General features: G+C 48.5%; 1 protein-coding gene across 10 annotated transcripts in view; it reads right to left on the bottom strand.

Annotated features, from left to right (window-relative positions):
* The window catches only part of pidd1 (p53-induced death domain protein 1), a 149,796-nt gene that overhangs the window by 20,127 nt on the left and 111,854 nt on the right, over nt 1-17,815 (bottom strand). For all 10 annotated transcript variants that reach the window (XM_038807484.1, XM_038807485.1, XM_038807482.1 and 7 more), the window contains 3 exons: nt 10,808-10,926; nt 7,155-7,262; nt 5,787-5,859 (listed from right to left, as the gene is read on the bottom strand). In XM_038807484.1, coding sequence (XP_038663412.1) covers nt 5,787-5,859; nt 7,155-7,262; nt 10,808-10,926 — 300 coding nt within the window. The remainder of the gene's footprint in view (nt 1-5,786; nt 5,860-7,154; nt 7,263-10,807; nt 10,927-17,815) is intronic.

The raw sequence follows: 17,815 nt of genomic DNA, 5'->3' as shown, positions 1-17,815 counted from the left end.
ATTTTGGAAGATAAAATTTGGCACAATAATAAAATGAATTTCAAAAAAAATGTCAAGGTTTTAAGGAAAGAAACAATTGTTGAACTAAAGTACAGTGCTGTCATAGCAATAAACTGTTCAGTTAAAAAATGAAATGAATGAAATGAAAATCGCTTATTGTCATGAGTAGGCTTCAAATGAAGTTACTGTGAAAAGCCCCTAGTCACCACATTCCGGCGCCTGTTCGGGGAGGCTGTTACGGCAATCGAACCGTGCAGCCTCCCCGAGCAGGTGCCGGAATGTGGCGATTAGGGGGCTTTTCACAGTAACTTCATTTGAAGCCTACTCGTGACAATAAGCGATTTTCATTTCATTTCACTTTTAAACTGAACAGTTTATTGCTATGACAGCACTGAAGAGTAAGCAATAAGTGTGGGAGGGTCAGTGTTAGTGGTGGGGGAGCGTGTCTGGGTGCGTGTTTATGGGTTGGTATGTGGTGGTGAGAGTGAGTGAGAAATCTGAGGCTGGGTGGAAGGCAGAGTCACCCCCACCCCCTTACACACACTCAGGGCGTGATTCTCCGAGCCCTGCGCCGGGCCGGAGAATCACCGCGATCGCGCCACGCCGCCCCGACGCCGGAGCCCGATTCTCTGAGGTGCGGAGAATCGGCGGCATTTGCGCCAGTGCACCCAATGCGGCGCCAGCCGCTGGGATCGGCGGGGCCGCCGAATCTCCGGCCCGGGTGGGCCGAGCAGCCGCGCGGAAATGGCAGCATCCTGCCAGCACCGTTCACCCCGGCGGGAACTCTGTGCGAAGGGTCGGGGGGCGGCCTGTGGGAGGGAAGGGGAGGGGTCTCCAATGGGGTTTGGCCTGCGATCGGGGCCTACCGATCGGCAGGCCGGCCTCTCCCCCCCCCGGGCCTACTTTGTTCTGTGGCCGGCCCCTGAACCTGGACGCCGTATTGAGTCGAGGCCGGCGCGCTGAAGAAGTCGCCCGCGCATGCGCAGGTTGGCGCGGCCCAACTGCACATGCGTGGGTTTGCACGGTGCCTATTTGGTGCCGGGAAGGGAGGCTGGAGCGGCGTGAACTGCTCCAGCGCTGTGCTGGCCTCCTGTGGGGGCCAGAATCGGTCGTCCCCATGCCTGTTTTGCACCGTCGTGAAACGCAAAGGCGTTCACAACGCCGCAAACACTTGGTCTCCATTTTGGAGAATTGACCCCTCAGTCTCTCACACTCCCCTCCACACACTGACTCTGTCTCTTTCATTCCCCTCCATACCACTCACTCAGTCACTTCCGCATGATCACAATCAGTCCCTCACTCCTGCCCACACACAGTCACACATGCAGACTCCCACACACAGAATTAGCCTCTCATTCACACACACACATAAATGGGCACACACACATATACACACAGTTAGTCCCTCACTCCTACATCATCTCCTCCCCAGGTCAACCAAAACTTTGCCCTCCCTGGGCCCATGTAGGTTTGCCCTCTCTGGGCTGACAAAGCTGCACGCTCCATATGCTCAACGTACCTGGGTCTCTGAGCTCCACCACTGTTTGGCTCTCCGGGTTCCGCCCTTGCTCATTTCCTCAGGCTCTAGCCCAGCCGTTGCTTAGTTCCCAGGCTCCATTCCGCCATTGCCAGGTTCCCAGGCTGCATTCCGCCATTGCTAGGTTCCCCAGGCTCCATTCCACCATTGCTAGGTTCCCAGGCTCCATTCCACCATTGCTAGGTTCCCAGGCCGCATTCCGCCATTGCTAGGTTCCCCAGGCTCCATTCCACCATTGCTAGGTTCCCAGGCTCCATTCCGCCATTGCCAGGTTCCCAGGCTGCATTCCGCCATTGCTAGGTTCCCCAGGCTCCATTCCACCATTGCTAGGTTCCCAGGCTCGATTCCACCATTGCTAGGTTCCCAGGCTGCATTCCGCCATTGCTAGGTTCCCCAGGCTCCATTCCACCATTGCTAGGTTCCCAGGCTCCATTCCACCATTGCTAGGTTCCCAGGCTCCATTCCACCATTGCTAGGTTCCCAGGCTCCATTCCACCATTGCTTGGTTCCCAGGCCGCATTCCACCATTGCTTGGTTCCCAGGCTCCATTCCACCATTGCTTGGTTCCCAGGCTGCATTCCACCATTGCTAGGTTCCCAGGCTGCATTCCGCCATTGCTAGGTTCCCAGGCCGCATTCCACCATTGCTAGGTTCCCCAGGCTCCATTCCACCATTGCTTGGTTCCCAGGCTCCATTCCACCATTGCTAGGTTCCCAGGCCGCATTCCACCATTGCTAGGTTCCCAGGCTGCATTCCACCATTGCTTGGTTCCCAGGCTCCATTCCACCATTGCTAGGTTCCCAGGCCGCATTCCACCATTGCTTGGTTCCCAGGCTGCATTCCGCCATTGCTTGGTTCCCAGGCCGCATTCCACCATTGCTTGGTTCCCAGGCCGCATTCCACCATTGCTAGGTTCCAAGGCTCCATTCCACCATTGCTAGGTTCCAAGGCTCCATTCCACCATTGCTAGGTTCCAAAGCTCCATTCCACCATTGCTAGGTTCCAAGGCTCCATTCCACCATTGCTAGGTTCCCAGGCTCGATTCCACCATTGCTTGGTTCCCAGGCTCCATTCCACCATTGCTAGGTTCCCAGGCCGCATTCCACCATTGCTAGGTTCCCAGGCTCCATTCCGCCATTGCTTGGTTCCCAGGCCGCATTCCACCATTGCTAGGTTCCCAGGCTCCATTCCGCCATTGCTAGGTTCCCAGGCTGCATTCCGCCATTGCTAGGTTCCCCAGGCTCCAGCCTCTCCGTTACTTGTCTCCCCACGTTCCAGCCCACTACACCTTGGTTTCCTTCGGCACACTCACCATTACTGATTTCAGCTGTGTGGTGGTATGACTAGGAGGTTTACGGTACCTATCTGCCATTGGTGCAGAGCACTCGCTGCCCATTGGCTCAGGTCGGTCATGTGTCTCTCTGCTGATTGGTTGAGGATAGTCATGTGGCCGAGAGGCAAGTAGTCCCCCCTACGAGGCGGGGTATAAGAACCCGTAGGACCCGGCCGTCGGCCTTTCTCTGTAAGTCGACTGTCGGGCACACAACTAGTTGATTAAAGCCTGATATATGGAACTTCTTCACGACTCGAGTCCAATTGATGGTACATCAAGCTGATACTCCTATATGAAACTGTTTCTGTAATAACTTTGCCAAGGCCAGTCTTCGAGCACCTTATCGAGCTCTTTATTGAAATAACCGAAAAGGCAGCTGCCATGGCCTACAGCACTCAGGTCACAATCCTGGGAGACCAACAGCTTGCTGCTCCGGGTCGAAGCAACCGGGTTTAAGCTGCTGCTGATCATCCCACGTTGGACAAGTACCTGCCCGCTTAACAGGTTAAATCATATTCCACAAAACCCACAGGAAGATCTGTTGACGAGTCCCTGTGTCCTTTATGGGCACTGTATCATCATCCACCCCCCCCCACCCCCCCACCGCAGCCCCAGTCTGTTTCCCTCTCAGTATCCCTGATGTGAAGAAATCCCTTTCACTGCTTGCCGATCAGTCTGATGCTTCCATCTTGGAGTCTGTGTCCTCGTTCTCGGCATGCCGGGCTCAGTGTGAGCTTCAAGTTGTGGCCCGGCACTCGCGGTGGCCAGCTCCATGGCCGATAACGAGGCTTGCTCAGAGGCAGACTCTCTGCTCCTGAGCTGGTCCAAGTGTTTCCCTACAACTCTATCCTGGACCTTCACTTTGTAAGATACTAATCCTGGTTTCTCCATTACGGTCCCAGGACCCAGCTAGAACCATCTCTGAAGTTCCTTGTGTAAACTGGATCACCTAGCTCAAAAGTTCTTTCCGGTCCTTACTTCTTTTCTGGTTCTCCTTTTGGGTCTCCACCCTCCCCGCTAGGTTTGAGAATGTTAGGCTTCGTCTCGAACAAAGCCGCCGTCCCATTAACAGTTCCACTGGAGCGGTCCTATAGTCGAACAGAAAATGTGCCAATTTGATCTCGATGGATGTCCCAGGTTCTTTCTTCATGCCGGTTTTAAAAGTCTGCACCACCTGTTCCACCAGCCCACTTGGCGACAGGTGATAGGGTGCTGTCCTGATGTGTCGGATGCCATTGGATAGCATGAAGCTTTGGAACTCACAACGGTGAAGGCAGTGCCGCTGCCGGAAACCAGGACTTCTGGCATTCCAGATGTACAAAATCTCTGCTGTAATCTCTCGATTGTAGCGTGGGAAGTGGTAGAGCTCATGCCGTGTACCTCCAACAATTTGGAGTGTGCATTTACCAGGATCATAAAAATGGAATCATAAAAGACCCGATGCAGTCCACGCGCACTCACACCCATGGCCTGCCCGGCCGCTCCTATGGAAGTAGGGAGGCCAAGGGAGGGAATTTTTGGTTCTCCTGACATAGATTACATTGTTTTACTAGGCCCATGAGATCTGTGTCCAGGCCTGCCCACCAAACGTAACTCCTGGCAAGCACTTTCATTTTTGATACCCCAGAGTGGCCATTATATAGTTCCATTAGTATCGTGCGCCACCCTGGACGAGGGACAACTACTCGAGATCCCCAAAGAACGATGCCGTCCTCACAATGAGTTAATCTTTCTTGATGATGTTGCATGGATCCTCCGACATGGGGCTCAAACTTCGATATTGCCACCAGGGAGCGGCCAGAGCAGGGCATCAGAATCCATGCCAGGCGTAAAAATGTTTTTTTTTCCATTTCGCGTGATTCTCCGCCCGATCGCGATTCTTGCTTCCGGCCTCATTGGGGAAGCTCTGCCCGCTTAACAGGGGAATTCATATTCCACAAAGTCCATGGGGAGATCTATTGCCAATTCCACCATGTTCTTAGTGGCCACTACAGCAGTTCCTCTCCCTCATTTGTTGCTGATAGGTTCACTAGTTAGCCTAGCAACAGCAAACATGGGAGAAAAACAGCCTTTGATTGCAGGAGCAGCTCCATGCAGAGTTTTCATTTGAAACTCACCTCTTTGACATGGATTTTAAAAGCTGGCTCCGGGGACCACTGAGAGGGGGACTGGATGCAGCACATGGGCTGTAAATTTGACAAGTTGCATTTCAAAGCTGTAATGTTATGCGAGCTCAGTCTTGCAGTCACAGCTACTCAAATCACATTATGCGATTTCATCATGATTTCATTTGGATTACCAATTTGTGTTTCCCACTTAACTAGTATCAAAGATGATGCAGAAGAAGAACAAGGCATAAACACCAACTAAATAACAACACTTCTCTTGTAACAAAATCCTCTTCTCTTTGTTTTAAAAAGATTTTCTGGCAGAAGGGGGAAACATTTGGTAGAAAACCACCATTGAAAATGCTCCAATTTTTACCATCACTATTGAGAACAGAATGCAGCTACAGCATTAGAGTTGAATGATATTAAAAATAGCAGAACCCAGATTTCTGCTGCAGTGATCGTCGTGAGGCTCTTATTAAGATGCAGACACAGCAGAGGAAGCTTACTGGATCTGGGAATTCATGGCATTGGCAGACGGTGGGCTGCAAAAGTAAAAAACCTATTCCATATGCACTTTTGGGAGTTGGTTACGTTGACTGCTGAGGGGGAGGGATTTCAGCGGGGGTAGGGGTTGTTTTATTTTGTTTGTTTGGGGTGTTTTTTGCAATTGTTTTTGAATTCTGAAAACGTTGAAAATTGGTTGAATAAAAGTACTTAAAAAAAAAGAAAACTTATTCCATTGTCCAACACTTTGGCAAGCACAAGAAAAATCAAATTAAATGTTTGGAAAGTAATACAGCCTCACCTTCATCGCCAAGATTTAATGGTGGATAGGATGATTCCATTCTTGACTCAGTATGAAGCCTTGATTTCTGCTTCTAGAGAAAATGCAGCAGATTTTTAAAAAGCCACACTTTGACGTAAGCAGTGTGGTGAGTCACAGTAGCGTAATTCACACTGTTATTACATATGATGTACTATGTCTGTGTAAGCTCGGCACACGAGCAGTTGCGTGGCACGGCCCCTAGGGGGAGATGTACTGGGAGTGTACGGGAGTTTGTACCGGGCTCCACCCTTGGCTCCGCCCATGGCTCCTCCCACCAACTGGTTGTATAAAGCTTGGCAGTCTGAGCCTGCCTGCCAGTTCATCTCGTCGCAGGCAGGCTCCGTTGTGAGATTATTAAAACCACTGTTCACTTCCAACCATGTGTCTTGTGAATTGATGGTCACATCAAGCAGAAATCAGAGAATCACAGATTGTTACAGTGCAGAAAGAGGCCCACCTTGTCTGCACCTGCTCTCCAAATGAGCATTATGACTCAGTGCCATTCCCCTGCCTTTTCCAGCACCCTGCACATTCTTTGTATTCAAGTAATGATCTAATGCCCTCTTGACTGCCTCGATTGAACCTGCCTCCCCCACACTTCCAGGCACTGCATTCCAAACCCGAACCACTCGTTCTGCGAAAAAGATAGTTCTCACACCACATCTGCTTCTTTTGCAAAGCACCTTAAATCTGTGCCTTCTCGTTCTTAATCCTTTTACGAGGGGGGAACAGTTTGCCCCTTTCTACTCTGTGCAGCCCCCTCACGATTTTGGACTTTTCTATCAAATTTCCTCTCAGCCTTCTTCTCTCCAAGGAGAACAGTCCCAACCTCTCCAATGAGAGCAGTCAAAGGTCAGGTTTAGAACATTATCGGTTCAAGCCCCACTCCTGGATTTGAGCCTGTACTCTAGGTGGGCATTGCCCTGCGATACTGAGGGAGTGCTGCTTTGTCAGACATGCTAGCCTTCAGTGCGAGAGATCAAATCAAGAATCTCTTTGGTTGTTACGTTACTTTAAAGATCGCATGTCGCTGCTTTAAGCAAAAAAAGGACTTGTTTTCCAGTTTTCTGGCTAGCACTTTGTTTTCAACCTGCCCCACAAAAAGCAGATTAACTGCTGTCATTCACTGCTATTTATAGGACCTTGCTGTCCACGAATTGGCCACTATATTTGCGTATAATAACAGTCACTGCACTTTAAAGTAACTCCTGAAATGCAATAAAGTGCCACTAAACGCCATCCCTTCTCTCTTCTGTTAAAATGTGTCAAGTAATTCTATAGCGGGAGCTTTTAGTTTTGTTTTAATCCTCTAAGGAAATACAACATTATGAAAATGAAGCAGCTTACTGGCAATTTGATAGGCAAGGTGGCCAGCCACATCGAATCTGGGCCTTTTCGCTTCTTAGCAGCTTCCTCAGGTATGTTTTCTGGCAAGGATCCTCTGTAAAAGGAAACCTAGAATAAAGATCAGTAAAACACCATTACATCTTGTAATCTCTGCTTCGAACACAGGACCCAGTCATTTAGAAGATCCTGACAGGAAGTTGTGTCGTGGCAGGTGGGCTGAATCTAGAGCTGCTAAACAGTATCATGGAAGGGTAGTGCACAGATACAAATGTGTACTTCCTCTCGTGGCAAGGTACCAATCTGACAGTGCCAACAGTGGAGAACAGATGGTTCTCTACAAAGAAGACCTCAGCACTTCAGTGTACCTCCTTATAGTTCTGCCTCAAGTGAAGGTCTGAGAGTCACTAAGCTGTTCACCGTCTCCATCAGAAAACGTTACTCAAAAGAATAAACAAAATAATTAATGACAAGAATACTTTCTCAATTTGTTTCTTTCTTACTAAATGCCTGTGTGAAATCATGTGTGCTCCCAGGGCAATAAAAACCTAGGAAATATAATAGGGTGTAGGCCCTTCAGCCCCTTGAACCTATTCTGCCATTTAGTAAGATCCTGGCTGATCTTACTTTAGCTTTAACTCCACTTTCCCTGACCATAACCTTGCACTCCCATTAGCTAATCCACACAGTCAGTCAAGAAAATGATGAATACATTCTCAAAACTTTAAATGAAGCCAAATGATTGACATTTCGTTGCCAATGTGTTGCCTATTTTGCTTAAGCCGCGACCATCCATCATGAATAAATAAGTTAAAAAGGCTTTTCTACAGCAGAGGATGCTGCAATGTTTTACTCCATACTGCTGCAATCCCTGAAACGTCAAAGGGTAAATTCGCCAAACACATAGTCCCTGCGGGGAGCCACACGCAAAAGAGTATCTGCACAACTGTAATGCTGACTGTCTGACCCACTCTCTCCTAGACCTCAGCACAGATCAAATCTATGCACACACACCACACATGCAGAACAGTAACTGTCTCATTCTGAAGAGGAAAACAGGGAACAAGAGTGAACCCATGGATAATCCACAACACCGCACTGAACACAAAAGATATTCATTCTCTCGAAAACAAGGATGAAGATACAGCAGGAGACGAATGGAAGAGCTCCTGCCTTACAAACAGTGGATGAACTAAAATTTAAGCAATCCATGTAAATTTAACTGAACTGACAAATCAGAGATATGAAGTGAATTGGTCTGAATTGCAGCTGCTTCAACAACCAACCTTTGGAGGAAATGGGGGAAATAAAATCCTGATCTTATCCCTCTGCATTCTTAATAAAGGACTGATGTGAGATCACATGTGTCTTCAGGAAAATGCATACTGTCTCATCAGATAACAGTCAGTAGAGAAATGATCAGCATAATCCAGGGATTTTAAAGAAAGCAATTCCATTTTACATGTACATTTTATAAACCATGGCCCTATCTGTCCTCTTTGGTGTCTGTCGAAAATTCCATGGCACTACTATAAACAGCAAGAAAGTTCTCCCCAGTCAATATTTATCAACCAACACCACTAAATGCAGATCAATGGTTGTATTTCTCATTCCTGCTTTTGCGACCTATCTGTTGTCTAATTTCTGACATTACAACACTTCAAAACCTACCCTGTTAACTTTGGAACATTCCCAGGTTATCAAAGGCAATATATAAATACAAGTTATTTTCTTATTTGCTTTCAAATACCCCGGTAACATAAAGATGAGAAATATCATAATAAATAAAAAGAATTAGAGAAATTTATTTAGCTGAGATAGGACAAAATGTTAGAACCTAATGGATAGGTGGTAGAAATCGTGGGTTTGGAAGGTACTATCAAAGGAGTCTTGGTGAGATGCTGCAATGCATCTTGTAGCTGGTACACAACTGCTGCCACTGTATGAAGGTGATGGAGGGAGTGAATATTGAAGGTGGTGGATAGGTTGCTCATCAAGCGGGCTGCTTTGTCCTGGATGACATCAAGCTTCTTGAGTGCTGGTGGAGCTGAACTCGCCCAGGTAAGCGGAGAGTATTCCATCACATTCCAGACCTGGACCTTGCAGATGGTGGACAGTGTTTGGCGAGTGAAGAAATGAATACTCACCACAGAATTCCCAGTCTCTGACCTGCTCTTGTAGCCACAGCAACCAATCTCGGGAGAGCAGATTGAGCAGTTGGGAGCCACTAAGCTGTTCACTGCCTCTGTCATTGGAGCATTATTGTTGCCCTACAACTAAATGTAGGCAAGCGAAGCAAGAGGAGCTGCTGTCGAAAGGATATCAGAGGCTAAACCTCAAAGGTGAGGAGCTGAAATCCTGAATGCAGAAGACATCTGGGTGGGCTACTTGAGAACATTTTTATCATAGATCATAGAATTTAGTGCAGAAGGAGGCCGTTCGGCCCACCGAGTCCACATCGGCTCTTGGAAAGAGCACCCTACCCAAGCCCACACCTCCACCCTACCCCATAACCCAGCAACCCCACCCAACACTATGGGCAATTTTGGACACTAAGGGCAATTTGTCATGGCCAATCCACCTAACCTGCACATCTTTGGACTGTGGGAGGAAACCGGGGCACCCGGAGAAAACCCACACACACACGGGGAGAACGTGCAGACTCCACACAGACAGTGACCCAAGCTGGAATCGAACCTGGGATCCTGGAGCTGTGAAGCAATTGTGCGAACCACTATGCTACCGTGCTGCATGATTCGTCTTAGTTTTGTTTGCCATTTAATGTGCAATTTATAGTACATTGAACCACAGTTTGCTAGCTAAGTCATGTTTAACATCATGTTAATTCTAGATGTTGGAGTAGAAGATAGGTAGTATTGACTGCTTGCCTTGTTCACTCTTGTAGACATACATAGAATTTACAGTGCAGGAGGAGGCCATTCGGCCCATCGAGTCTGCATCGGCCCTTGGAAAGAGCATCCTACCTAAGCCCACACCTCCACCCTATCCAAGCCCACACCTCCACCCTATCATCATTACCCAGTAACCCCACCTAACCTTTTTGGACATGTATAGGTAAAATTCTTCTGTTTGAGTGGAGTCGTGTGACTTTATTCTCTTTGTAAGCACCTGGGATTTCAAATTTCATCTACTTGAAACAAATGTTACTGGCTCCAAGCCAGACTTTACCACAGAGCTGTAAATTCTGCCACTCAATGTGATTCATTTAGCTATTGCAAATGGTGGAACACACTTCTGTGTTCTCTAAAGTAGAAACAAACTTTGTATCAGCCACCCTTCAGTTGCCTTCAATTAGGTGGCAAATTCAGAACCAGTAAAAGACCTGACAACAGCTTGTATCTGGGTCCTTATGCCAAGAAAAATCCTTTCAAGCTGTTCAAGACTGGAGTACCGAAAGCATGAGATATGCTGCTTCCATTCAGGGTGTTCAACCATTTAGTCCAATTTGGGAATTGTGTTTCACATTCCAAAAAAAAGACAACCCCTAAACTGGCAACTCAACCAACAGAGGCCCCAAAATGCAGAAGCTATCCCGGATTCTGGAAGCAAATATAATGCATCAAGAAGTAAAGATTCTGACTGTGGAGATGCGGATTCACTGCAATCTTTTTTTAAAAAGAGCAAACATCATTCACCTGTCCTTTCACAGCTTTTGTTTTCCTGTCTGCTACAGTGGAGACATAAACTTCCTTACTGTTCTTTAGATGCGAGTAAAAGGTGAACCCAATCCTCCCGTCTACACAGTCTGGCCGATCTGGAAAAAAAAGCAAGTACTTAAATGCTCTTTCCAAGGGCCGGTGCAGACTTGATGAGCCGAATGGCCTCCTTCTGCCCTGTAAATTCTATGATCTGTTGTGCAAATCAGCATTTAAAATATTAAATATTAATCAGCAAATAATTAATCATGACTCCTGCACACATTTTCTCTGGCTCTTCCTAAACTTGTGCACTGGTCCGAGCCATGATCGATTATAAATTTAATAAAAGATTTCCTAATCCTGGCATCTTCGTCATCTCATTTTCTGTGCACAACACAAAACATCAAAGATTCTCTTGGAAATACCATATTACGATATGGAGGACACTGAATTATTTATATTTCATGATCCAAAGTAACTCAGTACTCCACAACATCTCATGTCACAATGTGGGAAAGAAAAAAGTTACCATGATTTATTTTTAAGTTATGCGTCAATCATTGAAGTCGGAATCCCAAATCTGAAGCTTATTTTCTGAGCAAACAATCCTTGCTTCTCTCTCACAGTTTATGTGCCAGATATCCAATAGTTTATGCATCAGAGCACTCAGTTACTTTTCACTGAGTGCTAGAACATGAGCAGTAGCTTACTGCTTGTCAGTAAGTTAAACTCCATTTATTTTTTAAAAAACACATCTCTCTCTCTCTCTGTGAAATCCAGTGTTGGTATATTGCGAATGTAAACTCCAAAACATGAGCAGCAACAAGACCACTGTGGGATGTGGATAATAGATTGCATCAACATCCTAACGTAAATATACACACATTACTTTCAGCAAATCTGGGTCTTGAGAGAGCTCACAGAGGACGTCTACCAGAATCAAACCGGGGATGCGTGGCTTTCAGTTATGTCGAGAGACTGGAGAAGCTGAGATTTTTCTCCTTGGAGCGGAAATTTTTAAGGGAGACCGAATGGACCTATTCAAAATTATGAGGAATTTTGCTGCACAAAATGTTTCCTTTGGCAAATGGGTTGATAATCTGGTTAAATAACTAGAGGGTAAATTAAGAGAAATATTTTCACATATTGAGTCTTGTTAAGATCCAGAATGCACTACGGTACCTGACAGGACAGTGGAATCAGACATAACACGGAATTTCAAAAGGTAATTGGACATGTACTTGAAGATGACTAATTTCCAGGGTTATGGGGGGAGACAGCTCGTGTGTGGGGCTAAATGGGACATCTCTCTCAACGAGCTGGGGCAGGCACGAATGGCCCCCCTTCTATGGTGTAAGGTTCTTTGATTCTAAAACTGACCCTTCCATTTAAATGTCAAAACATATTTTTGTCCGCCTGTTTTTCCCATTGTGCAATAAGAAATCAAAAATAGGACATAGAATAACACATATTCGAATAGGAGACATAGGCTGCTTCGTACAGGGGTACTACCTTAGCAGCCCTGGTCACGGCACCTCTGCCTCTTCCGCCGGCACGGTACTCCACCAGCCTGATAGTGGTGGCGGCTCTTCGAATCTGGGGCCAGTGGAGGAGGCATGTAGGGGAGGTAAGAGCATTGGTGTGGAACGCAATCTGCGGCAACCACCGATTTGCCCTGCGGAACATGGACGGGAGGTATCGACTGTGGAGGAGGGCGGGAATTGTGAGGATGGGGGATCTGTTCCTGGAAGGGAATTATCCGAGCATGAGGGCGCTGGAGGAGACGTTTGGGCTGGCGAGAGGGAACGACTTTAGATACTTACAGATGCGGGATTTTGTACGCAGATTGGTGCCGTCCTTCCCACGTCGCCCGCCGAAGGGGAGGTAGGACAGGGTAGTTTCTGGAGGAGAGGTGGGAGAGGGTAGAGTCTCAGACGTCTACAAGGAACTAATGGGAGCTGAGGATATGCAGACCGAATACCTGAAGCTTAAGTGGGAGGAGGAGCTCGGGGGAGAGCTGGAGGACAGTATTTGGGCAGAAGCCCTGAGCAGAGTAAACACGACAGCAACATGCGCCAGGCTTAGCCTGATCCAGTTTAAGGTCGTGCACCGGGCCCATATGACGAGGGCCCAGATGGGCAGATTCTTTGGGCTGGAGGACAAGTGTGCTAGATGCGCCGGAGGGCCGGCTAACCATGTACACATGTTCTGGTCGTGCCCTAAACTTAGGGTGTATTGGCAGGGATTCGCAGATGTCATGTCCCGGGTATTGAAAACTGGGGTGGTAATGAGCATTGAGGTGGCAATCTTTGGGGTTTCGTAGGACACGGGAGTCCAGGCAGAGAGAGAGGCCGACGTTCTGGTCTTTGCTTCCCTGGTAGCCCGGCGACGATTATTGTTAGCATGGAGGGACTCAAAGCCCCCGAGGGCTGAGGTATGGCTATCGGACATGGCGAGCTTTCTTGGTCTGGAGAAAGTCAAGTTCGTCTTGAGAGGTTCGCTATTAGGGTTCGCCCAAAGGTGGCAGCCATTTATTGACTTCTTCGCGGAGGAGTAAGCGCCAGCAGTGGGGAGGGGTGGGGGGGCTCACCTGGGGGAGGTCGGGAGATGCAGGAATTTCTAGATGGGCTGGAGTACCCAAGGTTAGGGGAGGGGGACAGGGCTACATTAGAGGGGGCGATAGTGGAGGAGATAAAAGATGCGATTGGGAGGATGCAGTCGGGAAAGGTGGCAGGGCCGGATGGGTTCCCGGTGGAATATTATTAAAAAATAAAAAAATAAACTGGTGCCGCTGATGGTGGGGATGTTTGAGGAGGCGAGAGGGAAGGGGTTGTTACCACAAACTTTGGGGCAGACATCGATTTCCCTGTTACTTAAGAAAGATAAGGATCCGACGGAGTGTGGGTCGTATAAGCCCATATCACTTTTAAACGTGAACGCAAAGATATTGGCGAAGGTACTGGCAGGTAGGCTGGAAGAGTGTCTCCCGAAGGTGATAGGTGAAGACCAGACGGGGTTTGCGAGAGGGAGGCAGCTGTTTTCGAACATTAGGAGGGTATTGAACATGGTTATGGTACCGGCGGAGGGGAAGGAAACAGAGGTGGTTGTGGCATTGGGCGGCGAGAAAGCGTTTGACCGGGTAGAATGTGGATACTTGATGGCAATTCTGGAGCGGTTTGGAATTGGACCCAGATTTGTGGACTAGGTAAAGCTATTATATAAGGAGCCAAGGGCCAGTGTCCGCACAAATAACATCAGCTCGAGATACTTTCCTCTCCACCGTGGGACTAGGCAGGGATGTCCTATGTCACCCCTGCTATTTGTACTCGCGAATGAGATATTAGAACAGTACAGCACAGAACAGGCCCTTCGGCCCTCAATGTTGTGCCGAGCCATGATCACCCTACTCAAACCCACATTGGCCATGGCATTAGGAAGTTTGGGGGTATGGAAAGAGATAGTGCGGGGGGGGGGGGGGGGGGGGGGGGTGTTGGAATAGAGCATAGGGTGTCCTTATATGCTGATGACTTGCTATTATACGTGTCGGAACCGAGTGTGCCAACAGGGGGAATATTGGAGCTGCTTCGAGTGTTTGGGTCTTTCTCGGGGTACAAATTAAACCTAGACAAGAGTGAGTATTTTGTGGTGTCTCGACCAGGGGTGGGGGCAGGGGTTGGGGGGCTGCCTGGGGGTGCAGGTTGCTCGAGATTCGGGGGGGGGGCTCTGTAGGTACAACATTTCTAGTTTGGTGGGGAGAGTGAAAGCTGATCTGGCAAGGTGGGCTGGTCTCCCTCTGTCACTGGCGGGTTGGGTACAGGTGGTTAAAATGAATGTGCTGCCACGATTCCTGTTTATTTTTCAATGCCTGCCGATTTTTCTGCCAAAGGCATTTTTTAGAGAGATTGAAGGGATGATTACCTCGTTCATACGGGGAGGGAAAATGGCCAAAATTAAAAAGGTGCTATTACAGAGAGGAAGGCAGGCAGGGGGTTTGGGTCTTCCGAACCTCATGTATTATTACTGAGCAGCGAAAGTGGAGAAGGTACGGAGCTGGGCCAGAGGGATTGACTCCCAATGGGTCAGAATGGAAGAGAATTTGGGTAGGGGGTCGGGATTGAAGGCGCCAGCGGCAGTGCTGCTCCCGACGGCCCCGGGAGATACTCAGGGAGTCCGGTAATAATAGCTTCGTTGAGAATTTGGAAGCAGTTTTGCCAACACTTCGGGTTGGGGGCAGGGTCACAGGAAATGCTGATTCGGGGAACCAAAGATTTGAGCCAGGGAGGTGGGATGGAAATTTTCAGAGATGGGAGGAGAAAGGAAGCAAGACACTAAAAGATTTGTTCCTTGGGGGTCGGTTTGCGGGATTGAAGGAGTTGGGAGTGAAATATGGGCTGGAGCAGGGGGAAATATTTAGATACATGCAGGTTCGAGACTTTGCCAGAAAGGAGATACATAGGGCGCGATTCTCCGCCCCCCACGACGGGTCGGAGAATAGCGGGAGGGCCTTCCCGACATTTTTCCCGACCTCCCGCTATTCTCCCCCCCCCACGGCCGCCCCACGACACGAATCGCTGCTCGCCGTTTTTTTACGGCGAACAGCGATTCTCCCCTAGCCGATGGGCCGAGTTCCCAGGCCTTTACGCCCGTTTTCACGAACGCAAACACACCTGCTCTCACCGTTCGTGAAAACGGCCGCAAAGTTCCGTTCCCGACAACCATGGCACCGATTGGCACGGCCGTGCCAAGGGTGGCATGGGCCCGTGATTGGCGGGCACCGATCGCGGGCAGCGGGTCCGAAACCCGCGCACTCTTTGTTCCTCCGCCGCCCCGCTGGATCAGTCCGCAGGGCGGCTGAGGGGCATGACGGCCCGCGCATGCGCGGGTTTGACACATATGTGTGATCACGTCATCCGCGCATGCGTGGGTTGGAGCCGGCCAATCCGCGCATGCGCGGCTGACGTCATCGTGCGCGTCAGCCGCCGTGACCCTTGGCGCGCGGGCTTAGCGACGGTCGCTAAGCCTGCGATGCCGTGGTTCACGGGGCCGTGCTGCTAGCCCCGACCGGGGAGGAGAATCGGGTCCCGGGAGGGGGCACGGAGGCTGCCATGAAACACGGCCAGTTTCACGGCAGCCTTTACGACTCTCCGCATTTGCGGAGAATCGCGCCCATAGCTTCCCAGTAGAGCTAGCTTCCACATTGCTGGACGACAGGGGGACTGGAAAAGGGGGTAGTATCGGCGGTTTACGGGGCTATTTGGGAGGAGGAGAAGGCGCCGCTAGAAGGGATGAAGGCAAAGTGGGAGGAAGAGTTAGGAGAGGGTATGGAAGAGGGGTTCTGGTGTGAGGTGCTCCAGAGGGTGAACACCACCTTGTGTGTGAGGTTGGGGCTGATACAGCTGAAGGTGGTGTATAGAGCACACCTCACAAGGGCGTGGATGAGCCGTATCTTTGAGTGGGTAGAAGATGTGTGTGAACGTTGCGGGTGGGGGCCCGCTAACCACGTTCATATGCTTTGGTCCTTTCCAAAACTGGAGGATTACTGGAAGGAGGTGTTTAGGTTAATCTCTAGGAGGCCATATTCGGGGTGTCGGACCAGCCGGGGTTGGAAACGGGTGGGGAGGCAGATGTTGTAGCCTTCGCCTCGTTGATCGCCCGAAGGTGGATCCTGTTAGGGTGGAGACCAACCTCTCCACCTGTGCCCTGGCGTGGCGGGGGGACCTGCTGGAATTCTTGATGCTTGAAAAGGTCAAATTTGAACTGAGGGGAAGGATGGAGGGGTCTACAATTCATGGGCGTTATTCATTATGCACTTTCAAGAATTGGATCATATCGAACATTAGGGCGGGGAGAGACTGTATGTGTTAATGGTGACTATGGGCGATTCCTGATTCCTTTTTGTCATTTGTTTATGTTAACATGCAGGCTAATGTCTGGGGTTTGGTGGGAGGATGGGATTGTTGTTATTGATATGGGGATTGACACTACATTCGTTACTGATTGTTTATTGTTGAGTGTGAATTTCGGAGAAAATGTGAAAAGGAGGAGAATAAAAAATATTTTTTAAAAACATAGAAACCTATGCATTATTAAAAAGGTATAAGATGCCCGATAGAGTTATGATTTGTAATTCAATCTTGACCATGCTCAGATGGTTCTGAAGCACTCGAATTTTATTCTCATTTTTAATCAGAACTGCACAACAATGTAATATAGCCTTGAAACACAAATGTTTCTCTGCTTTAACAGAGCTGCAAATACAACTTTAAAAATAGTATTCAATTTCTTCTTGAACCGTTGTTGACTGAAAGCAGCGATTAAAATGCAAATCTCCACCTTAAAATGATTCGTATTCAACATCTTTGCTATCGTTTCAGAATACAAGCATCAAATTTGGCGAGAGACATCTGGAATAAGTATTGTAAACTGCCTCTCTCATTTCTCAACATGTGACCTTGAATTAGCAGCTGTGCAATCAGCCTGTAGTGTAATGTGAGAGAAAATCCACTGCTCTTCCTTTGCAATACAATAAATACCTCCAGCTGTCTGTCTGCTTTGAAAGCACATGAAAGTCAGCTAGTGGATCGGTGAAATACAGCTCCTGCTGAACTATGCAATTTCATTTGACAGTCGTTAGGAATTGGCGAAAAGTAAGATTAAAAAACAAAGTAAAACAGGGAGTTGATTAATGGCAGACGTCTGCAGAAATTATGAGATGCAAATTCGCCTGTCAGTGGAAAACAAGTATTTTACATATGTTTTTTTTCTCTTTTTTTTATAAATTTAGAGTACCCAATTATTTTTTCCAATTAAGGGGCAATTTAGAGTGGCCAATCCACCTACCCTGCACATCTTTGGGTTGTGGGGGGTGAAACCCACGCAGACACGGGGAGAATGTGCAAACTCCACACAGACAGGGACCCAGAGCCGGGATTCGAACCCGGGTCCTCAGCGCCGTAGGCAGCAATGCTAACCACTGTGCCGCCGTGCTGCCCTATTTTACATATG

Source organism: Scyliorhinus canicula, chromosome 9 (assembly GCF_902713615.1).
Source record: "Scyliorhinus canicula chromosome 9, sScyCan1.1, whole genome shotgun sequence".
Taxonomy (NCBI): domain Eukaryota; kingdom Metazoa; phylum Chordata; class Chondrichthyes; order Carcharhiniformes; family Scyliorhinidae; genus Scyliorhinus; species Scyliorhinus canicula.
Note: the sequence above shows the minus strand (reverse complement) of the source record. Positions and strands in the feature narration are given on the sequence as shown.